We start from the raw sequence: 27,762 nt of genomic DNA, 5'->3' as shown, positions 1-27,762 counted from the left end.
GGTGTTTCATGTGTCAGGCTGTGAGGGGGGCTGCTAGACTTGTTTCATGTGGTGGGTGGGTGACGGGGTGGGTTGGGAAATTTCTCAGAACATGCTCACCTTGTACTTCTCTGCCTTGCATAGCCTCATTAGCGTCTATTTTAATATGGTTAATGCTTTATTTAAAACTTGCTATACTGCCTGGCTATATACGATGGATCTCAGCAGTTTACAATACATTGGCTCCCGGTTTATTTTAGAATTCAGTTTGTGTTTATGTATTGGTTTTAAGATTTTACATGGTATCTTTTCTCCTCTGCTATGGAATGTTTATAGATTTTTATATGTGAGAGGCATTCATCGATTTAAACTTTCTCTTCCTTCTAGGGAATGAATTCAAGGAGTTAAGAATTTTAGCAGCTGTGGGGAGTTCCTGTCGTAGGGAACTCACAGCAGCCATTTTCTATGAGAGATCTGCATGGGGCAGGAGCGTAGGAAGATCGCTCCTGCCCTGAAAGCCTGCTAGACCACCAGGTAAGGTCTGGGATGCCGGAAGGGAAGCGGGAAGATCCAGAATGAGGCGGGGGTGGGTCAGAGACGGACAAAAACTTATTCCTGATTTTTCACACTTCGCGGTCCGGCTCTGCACTCAACCACCGCGAATACCGAGGGAGAAGTGTAACTCATTTTCAGAAGTGGTCTCCCAACTCATTTGTGTGGAAGACCACTAACTCTTTTCCAAGTGGACATCCCCAGCTCATTTGTATAGGGAGATCCCTAACTCATTTCCAGATAGACATTCTCAACTCATTGCTATAGGATGCCTGCCAACCCATTACCAGGAATTCATTTCTCTAGGGAAGAACCCAACCCCACAGTTTGACTTACCCTCTTGAAGCTCATCAGAGACCTTCTTGTAAGGTTTTAAGGCAAGTATTTGTTTCTGTGATGCTTGTAACAGTGACTCCAGGTCTTGGACGGAAGCTTTGTAGCTGCAGATTTGTTTCACCAGTATCTCCTCGTGTGTTTGTCTGTCCTTCTGGAGTCTGAAGACAAATGCAAAAATCTTGTACTAGGAGCTCTGCTGTGCATCAGTTCTCATGTAAAGAAATCCCTTAACTAGATACTGGTTCCTCATTATTCAGCTCATTAGTTAACTTATTATCATCAAGTATAGGGTGTGGAGAAAGAGAAGATCCTCAGATGCCACCAAATGCAATCAGAAATTGTCCCAATTGTATTGGAAGCCACACAAGTATGAGCAGTGAATAAGAAACTGAGATGTCTTCAATGTATCTGGCATGGGAATGAGGATCATTCCTGTCAGACTAATCTTGTTGTACACCACCTTAGGTGAAAGTCATCACAAAGACAGTAAATAAATGGTATACACAAAGAAGCCCATTTGGAGACATTACTCCAGAGAAATAATAGTATCATTGCCGAGTGATTATTCTGCACATTGTTATAGACAGAGAATGTCCTCAAGCACCAAGAAATGCAGTTAGAGACAAAAAAAAGTGGAAGAAAGATACAGGGACAGGCCCCCCAGGTTGATTCCACACCCTGAGATACTTCTGCATGGAGATTGGGCATGAGGTGGTGCATTCTTTTTACAGACAACAATCCTGGCTGGGAAATTACATAAATAAAACCAGACAGACTTACAACGCATTCTGAAAATCTATCAAAACCACTCTGTTTGACAATTTCATCACCTAAACCAGGGATCTCAAAGTCCTTCCTTGAGGGCCGCAATCCGGTCGGGTTTTCAGGATTTCCCCAATGAATATGCATTGAAAGCAGTGCATGCAAATAGATCTCATGCATATTCATTGGGGAAATCCTGAAAACCCGACTGGATTGCGGCCCTCAAGGAGGGACTTTGAGACCCCTGACCTAAACAGACCAATCGGCGCTCACTACGCTTTTTCCCCCTACAACCCAAAGCAATCTTCAGGCAATTCCTACCCCTCTCACTTTCACTCCCAATTTCAACCCCTCTTACATTTCCCTTCACCACTAAACTAAACCTTGGGTTTATATACCGCACCATCTCCACGAATGCGGAGCTCGGCACGGTTTACAGGAAGAAAGATGAGAGAGGAACTACAGTGGAGAGATTAAAGAGTTAGGTGTAAAGGGGGAAGGTGAGAGGCCTAAGAGGGGGGAAGTGTTACAGTTTTGAGAATAGCCAGGTTTTTAGGTGTTTGCGGAAGAGTTGGAGGGAGCTTGAGGTTCAGAGAGGGGAGGTGAGGTTATTCCAGATCTCAGTGATCCTAAAGGGGAGGGATGACCCAAGTTTGCCTACATGGGAAATACCTTTTATGGAAGGGAAGGATAGTTTAAAAATTTGGGAGGATCTGGAGGAAGTAGGGGTTGGGGAGTTCCAGGATAGAGGGATAACGGCAGGAAGGACGCCTCATCTTTGGCCTAAAGAAATGGGAACACGTCATCCCATTCTACCACCAACTCCACTGGCTGCCTTTCGAGTCTAGAGTCCTTTACAAATTCGCATGCTTCTGTTACAGGGCTGTAAATGGTTCCTCACCAAGTTACATCAACCCTCACTTCAACCTCTACCGCACCAACAAGAAATCCCGTCGTATTCAGCTGTTCGCCTTCCCCTCACCCAAACTTTGTCACTTCAAAAGATTCCTTGACAGAACTTTTGCCTTCCAAGCAGCCAAGCTGAACCCATGGCTAGCACAAATGATACTAGAGGCCCCCACTTACCTCGGGTTCAGAAAATCACTTAAAACTTACCTATTCAGCAAACAAGACCCGAATTGTTCCCCCCCCTGACAATAACTCCCCCCTCCCCAACCCGGCCCCCTCATGAGGCCTTCCCCCTTTTTCCCCACTTTCCTCATCCTCTGTCTAGTTCAAATAAAGCTGATAAATAATTGAAATTCTGTTACTCTGTAATTCTAATAACAAATCCGTAATTCTGACAAATAATTGTAAATCTGCCTGTCTATGCAGACCCTAATATAACTCGATGTAAACCGCCTTGAACTCGCATGGGTATGGCGGTATATAAGAATAAACTATTATTATTATTATTATTATTATGTAGGATCTTGTAGGCCAGACACGCACATTTGAAGTGGATCCTGGGGATTACTGGGAGCCAATGGAGCTTAGACAGGAGTGGTGTAACTTTCCCCTCATGCATTTGTAATTCGCTGAATGTCCAGCCTTCTTTCGATGTTGAACCGCCTAGAAGTCGTCTGACTACGGCGGTATAGAAAAATAAAGTTATTATTATATAGTCTGCACTCTTTAAGAAGGGTGCGGACTGTTAGAACATAAGAATAGCCTTACTGGGTCAGACCAATGGTCCATCATACCCAGTAGCCTGTTCTCACAGTGGCCAATGCAGGTCACTAGTACCTGGCAAAAACCCGTAGTGCAGCAATATTCCATGCTACTGATCCAGGGCAAGCAGTAGCTTCCCCCATGTCTTTCTCAATAACAGACTATGGACTTTTCCTCCAGGAAATTGTCCAAACCTTTCTTAAAACCAGCTAAGGCTCTGATTGGCCCAGGTGCCAAAGGCCCCTCCTATGCAACCATATACCCAAAAGGGATAAACCCAACTAGGTTTGGGAGGACTAGAAATGCCCTGAAAACCCCTGCAGGCCTTCAAGACATGAACACAACCCACCGTCTCAGTTCCTCACTCTTCCTTCTCACGTTCTCCTCCAGAGCAGCAGTGATACTGTGAAGGGAATGGCACTCGTTCAGTAATTCTTCAGTGTCTTTTTTCTGTTGCCTCATCTCTTCTTCTCTTTCTGACAGGCTGCAGGAATAATGTAATGTAAGGGTCTTTGAATCAGTATTGCATTACATATCACAGATCGTTCTGGGTTAAAAAGAAAAACTGCACTACTCGGCTTTATCCCACCATAGAAAAGGACTTACAGCTTTGATGCGCCAAAGAAAAGTGGGGGTGATGGGGGTAAAACCATAAGGAGCCATTCAGTTTTAGGCTGTAGAAAGGTGTAGAAACAGTGATATTCTATGCATTCATGAGTGTACATAGTTACTCATGCAAGTAAATAGCGCTTACTTTGTTGGTGGCCTTGCATATGGGCAGAGTTTGGGAGGAGTGCACAAGAACATGCATAAGAGGGGCTCGAGAATGACGTGGAGCTATGAAACTTACAAGCTATTCCGCACTTTTCGTTCCAATGAGGCAAATGCATCTAGCAAATGGGCACAAGTATAGGGAAAGCCATTGTGATATCACCAATGAGGTTGGCTTTTAGGCATTGGTGGAATGAGGCATTATGACATCACAATAGGAGGGGGTCCAACCAAGAAGAGAATGATGTGGAGCCATGAAACTTACAAGTTATTCCACACTTTTCTTTTTTTTTTTTTTTAAATCTTTATTGATTTTCAAAACTTCAATAGTGCAATACAACAAATTTAACATATAATAATACAATAAAATCACATTCAACTTACACATATTCTTAATCAATCATTTTCCCCCACCCACTCAATGATTATTCAATAACACTCAAAAAGATAGATTACCGCAAAAAACCATGCCCTATTCTAATTAATGATATCTTCCCATCCTTTCGCCCACCCCCAAATGTAAGTACCCAAAACCAAAACTAAGACAGAAATACTCCCCCTTCCCTGGATATGTACCTAAATAAATAAAAATTGACTCACATCAACAATCAATTATAAAGAGGTAGCTTAAGATGTCAATGGGCTTCATATCAATTTAAATATATTACCATGTCCCAAATTATTAACGTTCATCCTTTCAAATCTATAACTGGAGCAAAGACTTGCCCACCAGAACAAAAAATTTAAACGATCATAGTTCTTCCAGTTTCGGATGTCCCAGACATTATAAGGAAAAGACGGCCTTTATATTGATCTATAAGGTGCTTAACATGTCATATTGTACCGCAAATGACCGCCTCATACATTAGTGGGATTGATGATTCCAAAATGTTATTAATTCTACCCCATATTGACCTCCAAAAGTTAAGTATCAAAGGACAATAGAACAGATGATCCAATGTCTAAATGACAGTGCCAGCATCTATTAGATTTAGAACTATCTAACCTGTGCAACCTAACAGGGGTCCAAAAATTCCACACTTTTCTTGACACTTTTTGTTTCATATCATATCATTGTCAAGAAAAGTGTGGTATAGCTTGTAAGTTTCATGGCTCCACATCTTGATTGGCCTGAGAACTTTTCAGCAGCTCCTCATACATCATACAATTCTATTATTTATTTGCATTTGTGCTAACATCTTGGTGTGGGCATTTACCCGGGGCTCATACCTGACAGTAAATTTAAATATGTTTGTGGCCACTTGCACTACATCTTATAAATAAAAGTGGATACCTACTTTTCTTTATAGAACAGGCTTAAAATAGGTACCATGACCAGCACTTGCATTAGGAACCCTTCACATGACTACAAGAATAGTGGAAAAGGACCCTAAATCCAGGATTGGCTGTTTGTCCTTGATAGCATAAAGCTAGCTGATAACTCATCTGATATACAAATTATTGACATTCTCTTTGACTGAGCTGAACAGAACCAGGGGCTTTCGAAGTGAGCGGCATTAATTCAAAGAGCTGCTTTTAAAATATATATTTTTTTAAACTCAAAGTGGTTCCCCTATCCTTGTTGCCAACGAATTGGAGATTAATCAGACACACTGGTTATCTATTTAATCCACCTTATCTGGGGGATGGTCTTTGCACATGAAGAGGAGACGCAGGAATGACTGATACATCAGGCAGGAATTCCATCTGTCTCTTTGAAATTTTTTACAGGATTGTTCCAGTCTATGGTACCTCTCCAGCCTCATTGCTTCCGATCCCCCCTCCCTCTCAGTCCCTTCCCAAATCTTAGAAGGCGTTTCGTTTTCTGAGCCTCTGGACAAGCTTTTCATTCCCTCTCTGTGCTTCACTCTCAGTATTCGAACTTTTTCTTCTCAGCCCTGATTTTCCCATGATGGAATCATCTGCTATTTTCCAAAGGCTAGTAGATAAGTTGCTTGCCAACTCTTTCATGCTAAATTCCTTCCCTTTGTGATACATTTGTGCAATAGATTCTACATCTTCTTGGTCTTAGCATACACCTTTTGCTTTGTAAGGCCCAAATTATGAAAAGATTCTTTTCCTACAGAAGCAAAGCTGTAGCCTTTCAGTGCTGAGATACCTTTCACTGCATCAGCAAAATAATTAGCCAAAGCTATGTTGGCTTGATACAAAAGTCAGCAAAGGCCCACTTTCCTCCTGTGACTACAAATCTCTGCAGAATGGAGAAGATACTTTGGGTGATCAGGGTACATATCAATCAGTTGTTTGGACAAGTTGCTGGAGGAAAAGTCCTTAAACCATTATTAAGAAGGAACTGGGGAAATCCAACGCTTATCTCTGGGGGGTAAATGGCATGGAACCTTTCTATAAAGACATCTAAGTACCTCCATAGCATAAATGTGCAGGAGTCTGGTCTCTTTCAATTGAAAGGAAGTTATGGAACAAGACAGCATAAGAAGAAGGTGAAAGAGGACAAACTAAGGAATAATCACTCCCCCGCTCCTTCCCGATCCCCCTGCTGGGCGTGTGTACCCCTTCCCTTCTCTTGTACCTCTTTAATTGTCCCAGCACAAGCAGAATGAACTTGCTGCCTACATCAGTGTTGGCTCTTTCTGATGTCACTGCCGGGTCTCACGTCTAGGAAGTGACATCATACTGGGTCAGACCAATGGTCCATCAAGCTCAGTAGCCCACTCTCACGGCGGCCAATCCAAGTCACCAGTACCCAGCAAAAAGCCAAAGAGTAGCCACATTCCATGCTAGCGATCCAAGGCAACCAATGGCTTCCCCATGTCTTTCAGAGGGAGAGCAGACAATGCGGGCAGCAAGTTCGTGATGATGCTCACACCAGGAAAATTAAAGCGGTACGGGGGAAGGGAAGGGGGGCGTGCGCGTGGCAGGTGGTATTGGGAAGGAGTGGGGAGAGGGAGAAGAGGGTGGGGGAGGGGCACCATTGCCTCAGGCGTCACTCACCCTCACTATGCCACTGGAAATAACCAAAGGGCGGTGGATCTGTGGAAGTCTCCCAGCAGAGGTGGCAGTGAACAGGACAGTATGTGATTTAAGAAGGCAGCAGACAAGCACAGAGGATCTCATACAAGAGGAAAAGATTGTAGAGGTTATTAGTTGATACGGATGGGCAGACTGTGAAGACCGTTTGGGCTCTATCTGTCATCTTTTTCTCTGCTTCTCTGGTTTGGCCACTGTTGGAAATAGCTTGAAGAAAACTTAGACTGACCCAGTATTACAAATCTCATGTTCTTTTTTTTTATATTCTTTATTCATTTTGAAAACTTGTGATAAGTGTGTCAGAAAATACAACATTTTAACTTAAATACAACACTTAATATTCTGTACATCCAGTTCAAAACTTATCTCCCCCACTCCAAATCAATTTTAAAAATCTCATAAATTCTTTCTTATCATTTCATATAATTATACAAAGACCAGAATCATCCTTTCCCCCCTCCCCCATCCCTTGACATATAACAAATAAAGGGAAAAAAATTATTCACTTATTACAATACTTTGTTAAGGGCTCCCAGACATCTAGAAAATTTCTTAAATACCCCTGCTGTGTAGCTATTTACCCTTTCCATTTTATATACATGACATAAAGAATTCCACCAGAAATTATAATTCAATCTATTCCAATTCTTACATAAGAACATAAGCAATGCCTCTGCTGGGTCAGACCTGAGGTCCATCGTGCCCAGCAGTCTGCTCACGCGGCGGCCCAACAGGTCCAGGACCTGTGCAGTAATCCTCTATCTATACCCCTCTATCCCCTTTTCCAGCAGGAAATTGTCCAATCCTTTCTTGAACCCCAGTACCGTACTGTACCCTATTACTCGTAATCTGTTGGATGGCAACCCCTGTCATAATTAGTAAAAGTTTATAATTGTTCGAAGATAGTTGGCTCTTAGCCCTCATTGACATGCCAAATAAAACAGTATCATAAGTTGTTTTTTTTTTTAATTTCTTTATTCTTTTTCAAACTTACATCAAGTGCACAAAAAGAACAACATGAAATACTATCGTACAACACTTGAACATTATACATTATATTCTTAATATGTAAATTAATTAAAAACCCTCCCCCCTCCCATCTTTCTATACAATCATTAAAACTATCATATTTCTTCAAAATTTCAATTTTGCTACATCTTATCTTCCAATCTCTCCACCCCCCTATGTATATTATCAAAGAAAAATGATGCCTATTCACTACAAAAATCAACCATCGGTCTCCATATCTTTAAAAAAATTTTATAACTTCCTTTCTGTATTGCAATTGCTCTTTCCATCTTGTAAATATGACACAGGGAATTCCACCAAAACGTATAATTGAGATTACTATAATTTTTCCAGTTGTTAGTAATATGTTGCATAGCAATACCCGTCATTATCATCAAAAGCTTATTGTTATGTGCTGATAATTGACTTTTTTTCCTCATAGACATACCGAACAGTATCATATGATATTTCCACATGATTTTCCAATAAGCAATTTATTTGAGACCAAATTGAATTCCAAAAATTCCTAATGCAAGGGCAATAAAAAATTAGATGATCCAATGTCCCCACTTCTAGATTACAGTGCCAGCATCTATTAGATTTAGAGCTATCCAACTTTTGTAAACGAACTGGGGTCCAAAAAGCTCTATGTAATAAAAAGAACCAAGTTTGTCTCATAGATGCTGACACTGTACATCTCATTCTCCAAGACCAAATTCGTGGCCATTGAGAAGCAGAAATATTATGCTTAATCTCAATGCTCCAAATGTCTCTCAGACCAGTTTTTGGCTTTTTATTTAAAAATCCAGATAATAATTTATACCACTGTGCGGCTAGGTGTCCCATGAAATCAGCCTGGAAACATAGGAACTCCAAACTATATTGAATATTAAGAGTTTTCCATTCAGGGAACCCCACCTGAATAGCCTGCTTCAGCTGCAACCATTTAAAACTTTGTGATTTATCAAGACCAAATCTAATTTGCAACTGTGAAAAGTCAAGCAGTTTACCATTTAAAATAACATCATTTAAAGTTCTTATGCCTGCTATAATCCAGTGTTTCCATAAGATTTGAGCTCCGCCAATTCGAATCTTGGAGTTTATCCATAAAGATTGATTTGTTGATTTGCTTATTGGAATAGATGTTAGATTACTAATGTATCTCAAAGTTTTCCATGTATCAATCAAAATTCTGTTCTGTTTATATCTTCTAGGCATTTTTATACTAACAACATGAACTAAATGTAAAGGAAACATAAGACGCCACTCCAAATATAACCAATCTGGAGCATTATCATAGAGTTCTGGGAGGATCCAATACATACCCTGGCTTAAAATATAGGCTTGATGGTACCTATAAAAGTTTGGAAATTTAACCCCTCCCTCCTCAATTGGCTTTTGTAGAGATACTAGAGCAATCCTAGGTCTTTTACCCAGCCAAATAAATTTCGTAAGAATACCATTAAGTTTTTTATAAAATGACCCCTGAAAAAATATTGGTATCATACTCATTTGGTAACAAACTACAGGCAGAATCATCATTTTAATTGTTTGCACTCTCCCCCACCATGAAAGATGTAACGGATTCCAATGCTCACATACTTCTGTTATTTTTTTTAATAAAAGTTTTTCATTCTCTTTCAAAGTGTCTTCCAACGTCTTTTTTATCATTATACCTAAATATTTTAATCCCTCTTCTTTCCAGGTAAATGAAAAAGCATCAAATAAACCTTTAGTACAATGTACATTAAGAGGAAGAATCTCAGACTTATTCCAATTGATTTTATATCCTGAAAATTTTCCAAATGTATCAATCAACTCCAATAAACATGGAATGGTAGATTCAGGATTCCTCAAATACAGCAATATGTCATCCGCATATGCTGAAACTTTATATTCTCTATCAGAAAAGAGAATACCCTGTATCCCCCTTGCTTGTTGAATGGCCAATAACAAGGGTTCTAATACAATATCAAAAAGCAAAGGAGATAACGGACAACCCTGTCTAACCCCCCTCCGCAAAGTAAACCGATCAGAGAAACTATTATTAATGTACAATCTTGCAGAAGGGGAGCTATACAAAGCTTGAATCATTTGAATAAATCCCGGACCAATACCAAACCAACCAAGTGCTTGATACATAAAAGACCATTCAACTCTGTCAAACGCTTTTTCCGCATCTAAAGAAATGGAAAAAACCGGATCTGCAATTTCTTTAGATAAATTTAACATATGAAAAGCCAATCTAGTATTATCAGAGGAGTGTCTTTTTGCCACGAAACCAGTTTGATGCATATCATTGATAAAAGGGAGAGCCTTAGCTAATCGTAAAGCCAAAATCTTGGCCAAAAGTTTACCATCCACATTTATTAATGAAATGGGCCTGTAATTTGCAACCAAAGTAGGATCTCTATTTGGCTTTGGCAAAACAATTGTTACTGATTCCGCCATAGTACCTGTAATACATCCCTTAGACAATTGGGATTTAAATAAATTTAATAATTGAGGTAATAGAGAAACTTGAAATGATTTGTAAAATTCCACTGTAAATCCATCCCCACCTGGAGCGGATCCAACTCTAAGATATTTCAATGCTGTTTCTAATTCTTTTAATGATATAGGCTCATCTAAACTCCTTTTTATATGATCTGGAACTTTCGGACCAATAATTAAATTTAAAAAATCTATACCATCCTTCTCTTTACCCTCATAAGATTCAGAAGAGTATAGTTCTTTATAAAACTTTAAAAATTTACTTAAAATGCTCTCAATTTGAGAATGCATCTCACCTTTCTCATCTTTAATTGCAATAACTTTTGTTCTTCTTTTCTTTGCTTTAAGGTAATTAGCCAATAACCTACCCGCCTTATTTGAATTTCCATAATACAAAGTTTGTTGATAAAAAAGGTCCTTCCTTATCAATTTTGATGCTAATTCATTATAATTACCTTTTGCTTTTAATAAATCTTGTAAAGTGTCATGTTCCCATTTATTTATCAATTTATCTTCCAAAACTTTAATTTCTCTTTCTAACTTAGAATATTGATTCTTAATTTGTTTCCTAATATAAGCAGAGTAAGAAATAATATTACCTCTTAAAGTAGCCTTAAAAGCATCCCAAATATTTTCCATTGAAATTTCGTCTGATAAATTATCTTGAAAATATTCATTAATTTTTAATTTTAATTCATCTAAAAATTTTGTATCAACAAGCAATGTGTTATCAAATCTCCAAATAGGTCTACTATACTCTTGCTGATCTATTTGAAGCTCAATCCATACACCCCCATGATCAGATATAATAATTGGGTCTATAGAAGCTTTTAACACTTGTTGAACTAAATGAGTTGAAACAAAAATATAATCAATTCTAGAAAAAGACTTATGAACTTGTGAACAAAAGGAAAATTCCCGATCATTAAAATGAAGAATACGCCATATATCTTTTAAATCACATGAATGTACCAAATTGTCTAACCCTAATGATTTTATATCTCTACAAGGTTTTTTTTATCTAATAATGGATCCATAACAGCATTAAAATCTCCAGCCACAACCAATTTGGAAGCAGCCAGTGGGAGTAACAATCTCTGTACTATCTTAAAGAATTCATTTTGATTCGAATTAGGGGGCGTACAAATTAAACAAAGCCAGGGTATTATTTCCCATTCTCATCTCTACATGGACCCATCTTCCCTTTGGATTTGAACCTACCATTTTAAAATTAGCAGTACATTTCTTATTAATAAGAATAGCTACCCCTGCCTTTTTCCCATCAGCAGGAGCAAAAAAATAATGTTTCACCCAATTTTTTTCCAATTTTTTTGATTCTAATATAGACAAGTGAGTCTCTTGGATGTAATAAATATCCACATTCTGCTTTTTTAAGAATGCTAATATTTTATTCCTTTTAACCTATCGCTAATCTTCCCTTACTCTCCAAAATCACCGAAAAAATCATTCACTCCCAATTAACCGACTTTCTCGAAAAAACTCATGCATTACACCCTTGTCAAACAGGCTTTCGCTCTTCACATTCCACTGAACTATCTTTACTAGGCCTTATTTCAACCATACAATACTACCACGAACACCAAAAATCTGTCATTCTAATCTCTCTAGACCTCTCCTCAGCTTTTGACACTATCGATCATTCTCTTCTTATCTCAAGATTAAAAGACTGCCGCATTTCAGGTTCAGCACTTTCCTGGTTCTTATCTTACTTTCAGAAACGCAGCTCTAAAGTCTGGGTAAAAAACGAAATTTCCTCAACTATATTTCAAACTTTCGGAGTGCCACAAGGTTCAATATTATCACCTTTATTATTCAATGTATTCCTCTCCCCTCTCCTTACATTAGCCCAATCGATAGGATTCACCATTTTTGCCTATGCAGACGATATTCAACTTCTTCACCCTATTAATATCACTAACACCTCTGATATAAACGACATAAATAATAAACTGGATAACATAAACGAATGGCTATACACAAATAAACTTTCACTTAACATTGACAAATCTTGTGGGCTACTACTCCCGATCAAAAAATCTGAATCACTACCAGGAACTATCTCTATCAAATCTGTCCCACTACACATGGAAACTAAAATTAAAATACTTGGCGTTATCATTGACAGAGATCTCTCTTTCCACGAACATATTAGCTCCGTAGTAAAAGTCTGCTTCTATAAACTTCGCATCATCAGATCATTAATATCCATTCTGAATACTGACTCTATTACTATATTAACTCACTCTTTAGTAATTTCTCACTTAGACTACTGCAACTCGCTCCTCAATGGTCTTCCACAAAAAGAATTACGACGCCTTCAACTCATACAAAATACCGCAATAAAACTTATCTACAAAAAAACCAAATATGATCATGTCACTCCTCTCTTAAAGGAAGCCCACTGGCTTCCAATTTCTTATCGTATCACTTACAAAATTATCCTACTCACTTTCAAAATCAAACTCTTACATCAACCTACATTCCTCGATAAACTTCTTATTCCTCAAAGTTCCACTCGTACATTAAGATCATCTGACCAAAAACTTCTTTATATTCCATCTCTTAAAGACTTTTATTATACACGCAAAACAAACTTCGCTATAACAGCCCCTACCTTATGGAACTCACTTCCACAATACCTCCGCGACGAACAACAACTAGTCAAATTCAAGATCAATCTAAAGACTTTCTTATTTTGAGATGCTTTTAATTAAACCTAAAAGCATCTTCTCTCTCTTCCTTCGGTCAGCAAACTTCCATTATCTTAAGGTTCCCCTCCCTTTTGTTCAATCCTCCCCCCCACTCTTTCCTTTTCATCTATACAATGTAACTTTTTCCCCTTCCGCTGTTACTGCCCTCACACTCCAGTTCGTCAAGTCTTTGTCATTTATGTTTAACTTAAGACATCTTTTTACACATACTGCTACTTTTAATACTTTTTTATTATAATTTTATTGTAAACCGGCCAGACAATTGTTTGATGGTCGGGATATTAAAAACCAATAAACTTGGAAACTTGGTTGAGTCCATTCACATTTAAAGAAAAAATTTTAAAGTTACTCATAACCTTTTTTATAAGAATAATCTAACAAAAATAAGTAAATCAAATTGTTCCACAGTTCCTGAATATGCATCATTTTCCAAAATTCTAATTTTTTATACAAAACCTTATACCTGTAACCCCAACCCTCCCTATCCCACCCCCCCACCCTTATTCATCATTGAGAACTTGAAAACGCACATTTGATGGTAAGTTCTGAGATGTACCCCACAAGCTTAAACATTGCAAATAATTATATCAATATAATAAGCCAAAAAAGAATTGTGCATATATCATTCATTAATCAGCAATTATTACATATCCTTAAACAAGACATAAAAATCATTATACTACATCTCATACATTTTAATTTCATTCAAATGAAATGACATATATATATTAGATTATTAAAGACTCATCTCTCAAATTAACTCTTCTTAAAACTACAAAGATAAGTTAAATTAATTAATTTCATTTGAAATAAGGAAACCTATTTCTCTCAATTCATTTCCTCCCTAATATAATACCATCTTTTGCATCTTATTTTAATTAACTAATATGTGTTATCTTCTTTTAAACTTTTACCACAAAATGATATCATCTTCCCATCCATAACATAGATTCCTCAATATAATGAACAGAATAATTATATAATACACATCTCTCAAAAAACAAAAAAACAAATATGTTATCAGAATTCTCATCTAACTCTTCATAAAATGCTGTCCAAAGAACAAACACGCAGTGTTCTTAATATATTTCAAATTCTAATGCACTTGTGATACTTCCTTGTTTTCGGTGACCCGGAAGTAAAGAAGCAATCCTTGGACTAAACCATTATCTTATATAAACCCTAATGAGACTATAAACTAAAAATAAAACAAAAGAAAACAAAGCAGCAAATGATACTAAAACAACTAAACACTTTCCATATCATTGTATTTTCCCCCACTTTTTCATCTCAAAAACTGAGAGATACTCAGAACATTCCCTGTTTGTTGCTGCAGTTCCATCTTATTTTTCACCGATCATTTGGGCTCTTCCAGCACTGCTGCAACATAGCATTATGAATTGCCAGGAACCATTCTCCAAGTAAGAAGCACAATGTAAAGTTTTTCTTTGTAGATTCCTAAGAATGTCCCTAAATAAATCCTTAGCGTTTTTATTAAAAACATGGCACACTCATACCATATGGCACATTTAGAACAAGATGATATAATAGAATCTGCACAGAAAGAAATTCTCTAATTTACATATCTTCCTCCATCTTCTTTGCAAGTATTCCAAATAGAATGTTAACTAATATTACTGCGTGTTTGAGGACAGTTAATTCAGTTGAATTCAAAAAGGATTCCATTTCTCCAAACATAAAATAAACATATCTTAACTTTATCTTTTTACTTCCTTTTTTCTTCTTTTCTTTTCAATCCTTCAAATAAAAAAGTACAAGTCCATCGGAACTTTTTATCTTCATCTTATGATATCATCACATGCTCACAATCATTTAAAAAGTCTTTCAATTTGTCAGGACAATCAAAATTCATGGTTTTATTGGCATAGGTTACCCTCATTATAGCAGGGTATAATAAGCCAAACTTAGCTCCTAATTGCCTCATTTGTGACCGTAAATCCAACATTTTTTTCCTCTTATCAGCAGTGGCCTTAGCAAAATCTGGAACTATGTGAATTTTTGCGTCCTGACATTTTAAGTTCTTATTTTCCTTTGCAAGCTTTATGATTTCCATCACCTGTTGGTGCCTTAACAGCTTAAAAATCAAAGGACGTGGTCTTAAATCCTTGCCAACTCTTCTAACAGGAATCCTGTGAGCTCTTTCAAACTCTAAAGGAAATTTTAATTTGAGTGGTAAAATCTTAGAAAGAAACTGTTCAAGAAAGGTGATGGCATCATTATTTTCAACACCTTCAGGGAGACCAATTCTCAAATTATTCCGTTTTTCCCTATTAATATCTTCCATTTCTTTAGAGAGAAATTCCACTTTTTCTTTATACATTTTACATTTCTTTAACTCAGCTTCATTTGCTGACATTCTTTTTTCCATCTGGTCCGTTTTTAGTTCAAATCTTTCCATTCTTGCTGTGAGACTTTTCATTTCTTCTTTCACCTCCTTCAGATTTTTAGCATTGTCAGAAACAATCTCAGTTATTAGTTTCAGTTGAGCAGAAATGTCACCATTATCCTCTTTTGGCAACGGCATTTTCGCAGGATCCAGCTTTGATCTTTTAGCACCTCCACCACTTGTGCTAGCTCCTTCATTCTTCATCTGTTTATATGTAGCCATAACCAGACTTGAAATCACTCAAAATCACTAAAATAAAACTAAATTAGTGACTTATTATTTCCTTCAGAAAGCTTGTGATATCAGAGCTCACTCAGCACTCAACCATCCAGCTGCGCTTCCAAGCCACGCCCCAACAGTATCATAAGTTAATGCCACCGGATCTCATGTTCTTATGTTCTGAGTCACAGTTACAAAATGGATTTGGATTGAGCTCCTTGTGAATCTGGGTAGAGCGCCGCTCTAGAGGGACAACTGCCAACGTGGGCCAATCAGATCCAGCATGCAATTTGTCATTGGTAGAAAATCAAAAACTGAGTTTGACAATCGTGAATAGCCGTCAAGCAGTCAGCAAAGGTTTACAACCTTATCTAGGAGCCTCCCACCTGCGACTACTGAACACCAGTGCCTGGGTTGTGAGTTCACACATCACACTTCGGAGGACCACACAGTATCACCCAATTCATTTACTGAATATCTTTATCCTTTAAGGGCCAGACTAAATGAATGAGCATGAAACTCAAAGAACAGAGCTAGGAAATAAATTAGATAAATCAGTGAGTAAATTACAGAGTACTGCCTCTGCTAACATCAAAGATAGTATAATGGTTCATGCCAGGATGGAAAAAATGGAGAATTATATGAGAGCTAAAAATCTTTGTTTCCTCAATTTTCCCATCACACATTGGAATATACACATATACACTAAGAATGTATATGAGGGAGATTTTGCAATATTTTAATGTGGATACTTTTGAGCCTGATAACCTCTTTTACATCCCGAGGGCTTCTAAGGAGGTGGTAGATAAGGGGGAAATAGATAAATGAGTATCGCCAGACAGTTTGGATCTGTCTCATTTTCTTGAGTCCTCTAAGGACACAATTACAAAACGTGCTACACTCTTGGTAGCTTTCAAAACGGAACTAGAGAAACAGGCTACTTTACAAAAAACAAGCTCTGTTTTGTGGCCGAGTGTTAATAATTCCTGAAGCAGACTCAGATAAAGAGGAAGCAGTTTCTATTGCTTAGGTCCAAGGCCTTAGCGGTGGGTGCGACCTTCTTCTTAAAATTCCCCTGTAAATGCCTTATTTCATTTGCAAGTGACAAACATGTGTTTCTGGACCCAGCCTAGTTAGAAGATTTTCTTAGAGATAAACCTTTGCAGATAGTTTCTTAAAAATTATTATTTGTTTGCTGGAAAGGGTAAGTGAGGATTTAAACTAAAGAATGTGCCACATCTCTTTGCCTGCCAAGATGTTAAACTTTTTTTACTTTATTCTTTTTTTAAGCTTTGGCATTCTCGGCCATTTAATGTTGACTTGATCACTGATAAACTATTGCCTTTATTTGATGAGCATTTGTTTGCTATGTTTGAACTTGATATACTTGCATTTTTGTTATGTAACTGTAACACATAAATGAATAAACAAACAAAAAAAAAGGGCCAGACTCTATAAACAGTGTCGTAAATTAGACGGCAGTTGGTGCCATACCACCATTTATCAACTGCTTTAGTTTTAATCAGCGTGATATTTATTTATTTTTATATTTTTATTTAGAAATTTGTATACAATAAAAAGGCACAAAATTCCAAAAACAAGTGCGACCATAAACCAGAACTCAGGATGAAAGAATCTACCACGTGGTTTCTTCGCGGAGATTAAATGAAACATACTAGAAAACAGCGCAATATCCATCCCCCCCACCCCCATTCCCTTCCCTCCCTCCCCCCAAGCACTCCAGTGTCAAAAATTCAAAAGAGCACTTCGGGCTCCAGGGGACAAACTATCCCAGACTGGACCGCAAATAGCCCGGAATATTCTCCAACGACCTGGGCCACAATTCTTAACATCCAAATATTCATGTTTTAATCAGCGTGATATTTAACCGCACCATTAAAAACCGATTAAAAACTTTTTAAGAAAAAGTAGGCACCAGTAGATGCCTAAAAAAGGTAGGTGTCATAATCATAGGGTTACCAGACGTTTTGGAAAACCCTGACGAGCTCCGGCTGCATCTGGAGAGCATCTGGGCACGTGTGGAAGATGTGTGCCAGGCCTTCCAGACATGGCCAGAGCTTGTAGGGGGAGAAGAGAGGAGGTTTGTGGGGGGCATGGCTGGAGGCTGAACTGGGAGGAGCTGGGGCAGAATGGGGTGGAGCTGAAGATCGAATTGGGTGCGGCTGGAGGCAGGACAGGGCGGGGCCATGTGTCTGGTTTTTTGCGGCCTAAATGTTGGTAACTACTAATCACGGCACCTAAGGTCAAAGTAGTTGTGGTTAGGTGCGGAGATGACTAAGGCTCTCATTGGCCCAGACGCCTAAGCTTAGGCAAAAGAACATAAGAACATAAGAATTGCTGCTGCTAGGTCAGACCAGTGGTCCATCATGCCCAGCAGTCCGCTCTTGCGGCAGCCCCTTGGTCAAAGACCAGTTCCCTAACCAAGACTAGCCCTACCAGCGTATGTCCTTATTCAGCAGGAACTTGTCTAACTTTGTCTTGAATCCTTGGAGGGTGTTTCCCCTATAACAGCCTCCGGAAGAGTGTTCCAGCTTTCTACCACTCTCTGGGTGAAGAACTTCCTTACGTTTGTACAGAATCTATCCCCTTTCAACTTCAGAGAGTGCCCTCTCGTTCTCTCTACCTTGGAGAGGGTAAACAACCTGTCTTTATCTACTAAGTCTATTCCCTTCAGTATTTTGAATGTTTCGATCATGTCCCCCTGTTAGACACGATTCTCAAAAGAACTTACATGTCGGCAGTAATATCCTGGCCTACATTGCAAACGCCTAAGTTTTCTGTTAGGCGCCATTAGTTTCAAGTTTCAAGTTTATTAGGATTTTATATACCGCCTATCAAGGTTATCTAAGCGGTTTTTACAATCAGGTACTCAAGCATTTTCCCTATCTGTCCCGGTGGGCTCACAATCTATCTAACGTACCTGGGGCTATGATTCTTTAAACAGCGCCTACATGGCCAGTTCCATTTTTGTAGGCCAATTTAGAATCTGGTCCTAACTGTTATTATACACTCATGTGGTCTAGCCCTTAATCTACAGACTGGGTCAAAGAATATATCACCTCCTCCAATTTAACCTACTGTGGCAGGGAAAGGTTAATTTAATAACAGGGTGCTTACATGAAGGCTTCGAAAAGGCACTGACATTATACAGGCCACAACTAGACAGATGTTGCACAATACAATATTGAAGCAGCGCCCCACACTGGCAGAAATGCAGCTGGAGGACTGTGTTGCTGATAGGACAGAAAGGCTATTGCACAAATTTACACTTGCTCCCTAATTCAATAAACTTGCGCACTTACCCCCCCTCCCCCATATTCTATAAACAGCGCTCAAAACTGCGTGTGCAATTTTAATGGAGTAATGAGCCCATTAGCATCAATAATTGAGCACTGTCAATTACTGGCACTACTTGGCAACAATCTGCATTTAGGTATGCATCTTGCTAAGTTCTACTGTACACTACTACGACTATTACTATTAATTATTTCTATAGTGCTACCAGATGCACGCAGCGCTGTACAGAGTCACAAAGAGTATGAAAACAGTCCCTGCTCGAAAGAGCTTACAATCTAAACCGGCAAAACAGACAAACAGGATGTCATGGATACAGTTAAGGGGAACGGTTAATCAGTGGGCTGGGTTGGAGGGCAGAGGAGTAGGGTTAAGGTGGGTTTTCAGTTAGAAATCACTGAAGACCCGTCTCTAACAAATTCTAATTCCCAATTCTTGCCCAATTCCCCTCAGCTATCCTCATCCCAATCCCCAATTCTCTTGATTTTAGATTAACTCTTCCTTCTTCCCATTTGTAAAGGTATTCCACCCAAATTGTTTTTCCCCTGCACCCCACTCTCTGACTAGATACTTCCTTTTGATTCAAACCATCTTGGTTCTCTTCCATTTGCAATTTGTATCCCAGCAAGTACTTTTTCTGGTCTCCTTACATCTCTTACTCTCATTGTATGTAACTTGTTGTAAACCGCTTTGAACTTATGGTATAGTGGTATATAAGAAATAAAATTATTATTATTATTCTCTAAAGATGATAGAATTTGGGGGATCCACACCTGACTTACGCATGAGGTATGTATCCTGGTGCCCAATTCGGGGTGCCGTTTATAGAATAACGCTAGCCGTGCCATTTTTTTCAGTGACCAGACTGGGGTGCCATTTACTGCAAAGTTGTATGTGCAAGTTATAGAAATAGTGTCAGTTACACATGTAATTTAACTGGAACTAATTTGCAATTACTTCCGCACCCAACCCCCCCGATTCTGAATAGGTCGCCCAAAGTTGGCAATTCAATTTTGGATATGGATCACAAATCTGTGTGCAAAAGAATTAGCTCATTAGGTGTTAACAATCAATTACTGGAGTTAACAAGGGCATAAATGGAAGTTACTAGTAGTTACGCATGGATCAACCCTATGCCCTATTCCAGGGGTAGGCAATTCCAGTCCACGAGAGACAGAGCCAGGTCAGATTTTCAGGATATCCACAGTGAATATGTACGAGATGGATTTGCATGCACTGCCTCCTTGAGATGCAAATCTATCTCATGCATATTGATTGTGGATATCCTGAAAACCTGACCTGGCTCCAGCCCTCAAGGACCGGAATTGCCTACCCCTGCCCTATTCTATAACATGTGCCTAATTTTCACAGTGTGCAACTCCAAAGGGGCTGTGGCCATAGGAGGTGCATGGGCAGGTAAGGGGCATTCTCAGAAATTAAGCACGTTGTTACATAATACCAGGATCATCATGCCTGACTGCAATCAGCTGGGCGCCAATATTTTACACCAGCCTTTACATAGAAACATAGAAGATGACGGCAGAAAAGGGCTACAGCCCATCAAGTCTGCCCACTCTGCTTACCCACCCCCTGTCTATGCCCTAATGACCCAATTTCCTTATCTTGACCCTCGTAGGGATCCCACATGGGTATCCCATTTATTCTTAAAGTCTGGCACGCTGTCTGCCTCGATCACCTGCACTGGAAGCTTGTTCCAATGATCAACCACTCTCTCTGTGAAGAAATACTTTCTGGTGTCGCCATGAAATTTTCCGCCCCTGAGTTTGAGCGGGTGCCCTCTTGTGGCCGAGGGTCCCTTGAGAAAGAAAATATCATCTTCCACTTCGAGACATCCCGTGAGGTACTTAAATGGGACGTGTCGAAGTGGAAGATGATATTTTCTTTCTTTAGCTGTATATTCAAGAACGCAGTAAATGCCCTCATAAAGTGGGGGCTGAACACTGTACCCTCTCTGCAAATAATAGGCACTAAAAGACATGACTTTTTTCAGTGGTCGCCCCGCAAATTTGGAATAAGCTCCCCGCCTCAGTAAGAGCCATGTTTTAAAGATTGCTTTCAACATCTAAGCCCCACTTGTACTCCTTCCAATCTCTCTTTCAAAGAAGCAACTTTCAGTGCCCCCTTCCTGTCGTTTTCTCCTTACTTGTTTTCTATCCTTTTTCAAATGTATTTCTTCCCCTGTTCCCTTTTATCTCGGTAAGTCATGTATCAGTTGTCTTTGATTTTTGTTGTTTTTTCTCTTTTAAAAAAATATTGTTTTTGGCGTATTTTATTTTTTGTCTTTCCCATGAGACAGACGACAGGACTATGGGAGACTTTTACAGGTTGTGAGACCTATTTCTGCATTTTGCTGGAATTGCTTGTATAGACCGGTTTCAGTGAAATAAACAAGTAAAATCATCAGAAAAGCTTTATCAGGAGTTGAAAAAAGCAGGAGAATTCTCTGGTTTCTGCTGCATGACGGGTCCTTCCCTGGTTGCAGGAGTCCTTCAGTAAACCTGGAAAAAAAGAGAACCAGACTGCAACAGGGTCCAGGAGCTTCCCTGGCAATGGATAGTTCCATCTCTGGATCCGGAGAGCAGGGACGGCTGAGCAAGTCAGGTGGATGCAGGGAGCAAAGGCAATATGCAGAAAACCTATCAATCTGAAACACATTCCAAGCCATGAATAAATGAAAAAGTGGAGGCATTTAAAAGAGCAAACAAGAGGACAGATGGACGCAAGGCTTACTCCAGACCAGAGGTATTAATATCTTGCTATTTTCAGTGACAAAGATGCCAGAGCCAATATGGAGCACATCTTGTCTACATCTGCCTCAGTCTCTTCCAGCATTTTTAAAGCATTCCAACAACACAAAGGTCATTCAAATAGTGTATTGGGTTCCACCTCTCCCCCCCCCCCCCCTTTACTGCATAAAAATAGGATTCCAGAGTGCTGGAAGCACAAAACCGATTATGAATAATTTTTGGCCATAGCTGTCATGGCGTGGACCGAGCTGCCTCTCTGTGTAATAAATAAATGTTCTAAATGTTTGCTCTCTGAGGTCTTTTCCTGAACTCAAACGTAAGTTATCTAAACAGTTAAAAAGAGATTTATAGTTACGAAGAGGCCTCTCTGTCAGGCAAGGTTTTATGATATGTTCCGTAGTAAATTAGCAATAAATGGATGCAGGTGACTGTGGAATTTGTGGCTTTTAATGTTTTAATACTGCACTAAAGGAAACCCCATTATTAAGGTCTTAAAGGGTAATGCAGAAATATCAGGTACAAATTGTCAGATTAAATAGCTGTTGCAAAGGTCACTGAGTTGCGGAAGGTTTTATTCGTTCCAGCAGGAAGGGAGGAGAGAGACGAATGGCCAAAGGCCTCCAAATACCACAGATTCATTCAGGAAACCTAGCCTCATTGGCACATTCAGAGCCCCACTCCTAATCTCCTCTTTCCTCACCCCTTCTCCCCCAAACGCACCTGTTTCTGCCTTGCTCGCCTTTTGGCAGCTGCCACAGTGATGCAAGCAGGTCAACAAGAAGGTTTTCAATGTATTATACATTATCCCAGGACAAGCAGGCAGGTATTCTCACTAGTGGGTGATGTCATCCGACAGAGACGGACATCTTGCAAGCATGTCTTGCTTGAAGAAACTCAGAAGTTTCGAGATGCCCGCACCGCGCATGCACCAGTGCCTTCCCGCCCGATGCTCCGGGCGTGTCTCCTCAGTTCTTTTTCTTCCGCGGAGCTGAGAAGTCTATCTTCAATTTGCGCCCATTGAATATCTTTTTTTGCCTTCTTTTTGCCGCGGGTTGAGTTCTTTTGGACTCTCCTGTACGTTTATTTCTTTCTTTGATTTCTTTTAAAAAAAAAATAAATAAAATAAAAATTTTTCCTTCCGACTCCGGGTTGGCCGCATGGCTGAGGCCCCGCGCCTTCGACCTTGCGGCGGAGCTTTTCCGGCCTATGTCCCGGCCGATTACTGGTTTCAAAAAGTGTAGCAAGTAACAGCGCGCGATTTCGCTCACGGACCCTCATCGACGCTGCTTACAGTGTCTGGGACCGGATCACTTTCCGAAATCGTGCCGGCCTTGCTCCACTCTGACGGCGAGAGCGTTTAAGCGCCGCTGTCTGCTCTGGGAGTCCATGTTTAAGATGGAAGCTTCGTCAGATCCTGCAGCTTCAACATCGACATTGACGGGGGCTTCGACTCCTTCAGCGAAGCCCGCTGCCTCCCCAGCTGCTTCGGGCCTCCTGAAACCGGCGTCATTCACCCCGGTTTCGGCCCAGGCTTCGGCGCCGGTGCCTTCCTCTGTTTCCTCGGAGCAGGTATCGACCCCTACAGTTCCACCAGTGGTGCTCAAGGTGCCGAAGGCTGGCAAGCAGAAGCACACTACCCCTAAGGAGCGCGGAGACCGTGCGGAAGGGCCCCCTTTTGGTGCGGATCCCTCCATATCGGCTTCGCTGCGGTCCATTCTGGAGGCTCAGTTCGTTGAGCTCATGCAAACCATGGGGCCTCGTCTGATTGCCACCATCCAGGGTGACCTCCCAGCTTCGGCTTCGAGGGGCGGACCGCCCCCTCCTCCTCCTCCTCGCCGCACGACCTCGTTGCTCGGCGAGGAGGAGCGGCGAGTGGTGTCCGGGTCCTCGAGGAGGCCCTCCGAGAGTGCTATGCCTCCTTTGGAAACGATTCCCTCGAGGAGGGCTTCATTTAGTGATATGCCTCCTTTGGAGCCCATTCCCTCGAGGAAACCCTCGTTTAGTGACCTGCCTCCTTTGGAACCGATTACTCCGCCCCATGACTCAGTGTGGCGTCCACCTTCGGGACCATCCAGTCCGGGGCATAGCAGGAAGCAGGACGAGTTCTTCCGAACCCCCTATCAAGCCTGGCCGATGTCCAGAGAAGCACCGACTCTTCTGCCTTTGCGATCGACGGCATCGAGTCCGATCTGCTCCTTGGAAGCGTCTGACCCAGTCTCGCACAGGAGGTCTCGATCTCCTTCCAGGCATCGGGAGGGGCATCGGTCCAGGCATTCTTCGAAGCATTCTTCTCGACACTCGACCGTCTCGCCTCAGAAGAAATTGCCTCGGTTGGGGTATGCTGCTTCGCCTGGGTCTCCTCCTCCGGGCCCGGAGTTCGAGGACCCCGATGTTTTCTACTCGTCCTGTTGCTCACAGGCCTCTTTGGAGCCTGAGGCTTCGTCTTCTTCTAGTCCGTCTCGCGGACCGGCGACGGCGGACCAATTGTCCTTTTCATCGTTCCTCAGACAGATGGCGGATGACTTGGACATTACTCTCGATGCGGGGTCTCGATATTCCAAAGAATATCTCGATACCATGCACTTGCCTCGGCCTCCGGCGGAGTCCTTGCGGCTTCCCTCGCACAAGCTCCTCGACCAGACCTTCATGCGCTGCTTCGAGTCTCCTTACTCTATCCCTGCGGTCCCTGGCAAGTTGGATTCACAGTACCGCACAGTACATCATAAAGGCTTCGAGGGTCCCCAGCTTTCGCACCAGTCCCTCCTGGTCGAATTCTCGCTCAAGCGGTCTCATCCTGGTCAGGTCTACGCTTCCGTACCTCCGGGCCGCGAGGGCAGAACCATGGACAAGTTTGGGCGCCGCATCTATCAGAATTCGATGATGGCGTCTAGAGTCCTGAATTACAACTTCCACTTTGCAACCTACTTGGAATTTTTTCTACCTGTGCTTCAAAAGTTCACTCCCTACATCGAGTCCCAGGCTAGGTTTGAGTTTGAGGAAGTGGTTGCTTCGTTGTCCCAACTCCGACTTCAGTTGATGCAATCTGCCTATGATGCGTTCGAGCTCTCTGCCCGAGCGGCGGCTTGCTCGGTGGCGATGCGTCGGTTGGCCTGGTTGAGGACCATTGATATGGACCCGAATCTTCAGGACCGCCTGGCGAACGTCCCGTGTGCTGGGGCGGATCTTTTTGACGAATCCATCGAGACTGTCACGAAGAAGTTGTCTGACCACGAAAAGTCCTTCCAATCTATCCTTCGGCCGAAGCCCAAGCCTCAGCAGACTCGACCTTCTCGTCCACCGTTGATTTATCAGAGGCGATATCAGCCGAGGCAAACTCCTCCTGCGAGACAACCGGCGAAGCGTCAGCCTCCCCAGAAGGGTCAGCCTAAGTCTCAGTCGCCGGCTGTCCCTAAGACCACACAGCCTTTTTGACTGTCTCGTCGAGGGCATAACCAACCTCGTTCTGCCTTCCCCTGTTTTTCCCATCGGTGGGCGCCTCCATCATTTTTATCATCGCTGGGAGGCCATAACAACCGACCTCTGGGTCCTTACTATCATCAAGGAGGGTTACTCTCTTCATTTCCATCGGGTCCCTCCGGACCACCCTCCAAGAGAGTATCCTTCCAACTTGACTCAGACCGCCCTTCTTCTCCAGGAAGCTCAGGCTTTGCTCCGGCTTCGTGCCGTGGAGCCGGTCCCGTCGGACCAACTGAACCAGGGGTTTTACTCCAGGTACTTCCTGGTTCCGAAGAAGACGGGCGACCTGCGACCCATTTTGGACCTCAGGGCCCTCAACAAATTCCTAGTCAGAGAGAGGTTTCGCATGCTGACGCTTGCTTCTCTCTACCCCCTCCTCGAGCAGAACGACTGGTTATGCTCTCTGGATCTCAAGGAGGCCTACACTCACATTCCCATTCATCCGGCCTCCCGCAAGTTCCTCAGATTTCGGGTGGGACATCTACATCTGCAGTATCGAGTGCTTCCCTTCGGCCTGTCCTCGTCTCCCAGAGTCTTCACGAAGTGTCTGGTGGTGGTGGCCGCTGCACTCCGGAACAGGGGTCTTCAGGTATTTCCGTACCTCGACGACTGGCTCATCAAGGCCCCGTCAGCTCCAAAGGTCATTTCGGCGACCTTGACCACGATCTGCTTCCTACAAAGCCTAGGCTTCGAGATCAATTTTCCCAAATCTCATCTGCAGCCTACCCAGTCCCTTCCCTTCATCGGGGCGGTACTGGACACCATTCAGCTTCGAGCATTCCTTCCTCCTCAGCGCATGGATGCTCTTCTTCGTCTCTGCCAGTCTGTGTCTTCTCGCCAGTCCATCTCAGCGAGACACATGATGGTCCTCCTGGGCCACATGGCCTCTACAGTTCATGTGACACCCTTTGCCAGGCTCCATCTCAGAACTCCTCAATGGACCCTAGCTTCTCAATGGACTCAAGTGTCAGACCCGTTGACTCGACACATCGTAGTCACTCCTGCTCTTCGGCAGTCTCTACTTTGGTGGATGACCTCTTCGAATCTATCCAGAGGTTTGCTGTTTCACACTCCTCCTCATCAGAAGGTTCTCACAACCGATTCCTCGACCTATGCCTGGGGGGCTCATCTGGATGGGCTTCGCACTCAGGGATTCTGGACCAGTGCGGACCGCCTCCATCAGATCAATCTTCTGGAGCTCAGAGCCATCTTCTATGCTCTTCAAGCTTTTCAACATCTGCTTCACGACATGGTGGTCCTCATCCGTACAGACAACCAAGTCGCCATGTATTATGTGAACAAGCAGGGGGGCACGGGATCGGCCTCCCTCTGTCAGGAAGCTCTCAGAGTCTGGGATTGGGCGGTTCGCCACAATGCCTTCCTCAAGGCTGTCTACATTCAGGGGAAGGACAATGTCTTGGCAGACAACTTGAGTCGTCTCCTCCAGCCTCACGAATGGACTCTCCATTCCAACCCCCTTCATCAGATCTTTGCTCATTGGGGAACGCCTCAAATAGACCTCTTTGCGGCTCCCCACAACTTCAAGCTGCCTCAGTTTTGCTCCAGGATCTACACTCCTCATCGACTCGAGGCCGATGCCTTTCTGCTGGATTGGGGGAATCGATTTCTGTATGCGTTTCCTCCATTTCCTCTCATTCAGAAGACTCTGGTCAAGTTGAAATCAGACCAAGCCACCATGATTCTAATAGCTCCTCGGTGGCCCAGACAACCTTGGTTCCCCCTTCTACTTCAACTCAGCAGCAGGGAGCCGGTCCTTCTTCCAGTGTTTCCTTCACTGCTTACTCAGCATCAGGGATCTCTACTTCATCCCAACCTGCAGTCTCTCCACCTGACAGCTTGGTTCCTCTCAACATAACTCCCCATCAGTTTTCCCAGGCGGTGAGGGATGTCTTGGAGGCTTCCAGGAAGCCTGCTACTCGTCAATGCTACTCCCAGAAATGGACTAGATTTGCTTCATGGTGTATTTCCAATTCTAAAGAGCCTCAGCGAGCCTCCCTATCCTCTGTGTTGGATTATCTTCTACACCTGTCTCAGTCCGGTCTCAAGTCGACATCTATACGAGTCCACCTGAGTGCTATTGCGGCTTTCCATCAGCCTCTGCAAGGGAAACCTCTCTCTTCTCATCCTGTGGTTTCCAGATTTATGAAAGGACTTTTTCATGTTAATCCTCCTCTCAAACCGCCTCCAGTGGTTTGGGATCTAAATGTTGTCCTTTCTCAGCTTATGAAACCTCCTTTTGAGC

At 41.9% G+C, this 27,762-nt stretch overlaps 1 protein-coding gene across 1 annotated transcript in view; it reads right to left on the bottom strand.

Annotated features, from left to right (window-relative positions):
- Positions 1 to 27,762, bottom strand: part of LOC117359225 — a 313,075-nt gene that overhangs the window by 214,749 nt on the left and 70,564 nt on the right. Inside the window, exons 6-7 of the mRNA XM_033941598.1 lie at positions 3,650 to 3,784; positions 868 to 1,025 (exon numbers count right to left, since the gene is read on the bottom strand). Of these exons, the coding sequence (XP_033797489.1) occupies positions 868 to 1,025; positions 3,650 to 3,784 (293 nt within the window). The remainder of the gene's footprint in view (positions 1 to 867; positions 1,026 to 3,649; positions 3,785 to 27,762) is intronic.

Source organism: Geotrypetes seraphini, chromosome 4 (genome assembly GCF_902459505.1).
Source record: "Geotrypetes seraphini chromosome 4, aGeoSer1.1, whole genome shotgun sequence".
In the NCBI taxonomy this organism is placed as follows: domain Eukaryota; kingdom Metazoa; phylum Chordata; class Amphibia; order Gymnophiona; family Dermophiidae; genus Geotrypetes; species Geotrypetes seraphini.
The sequence above is the reverse complement of the archived record's forward strand: the minus strand, read 5'-3'. Positions and strand labels throughout refer to the sequence as shown.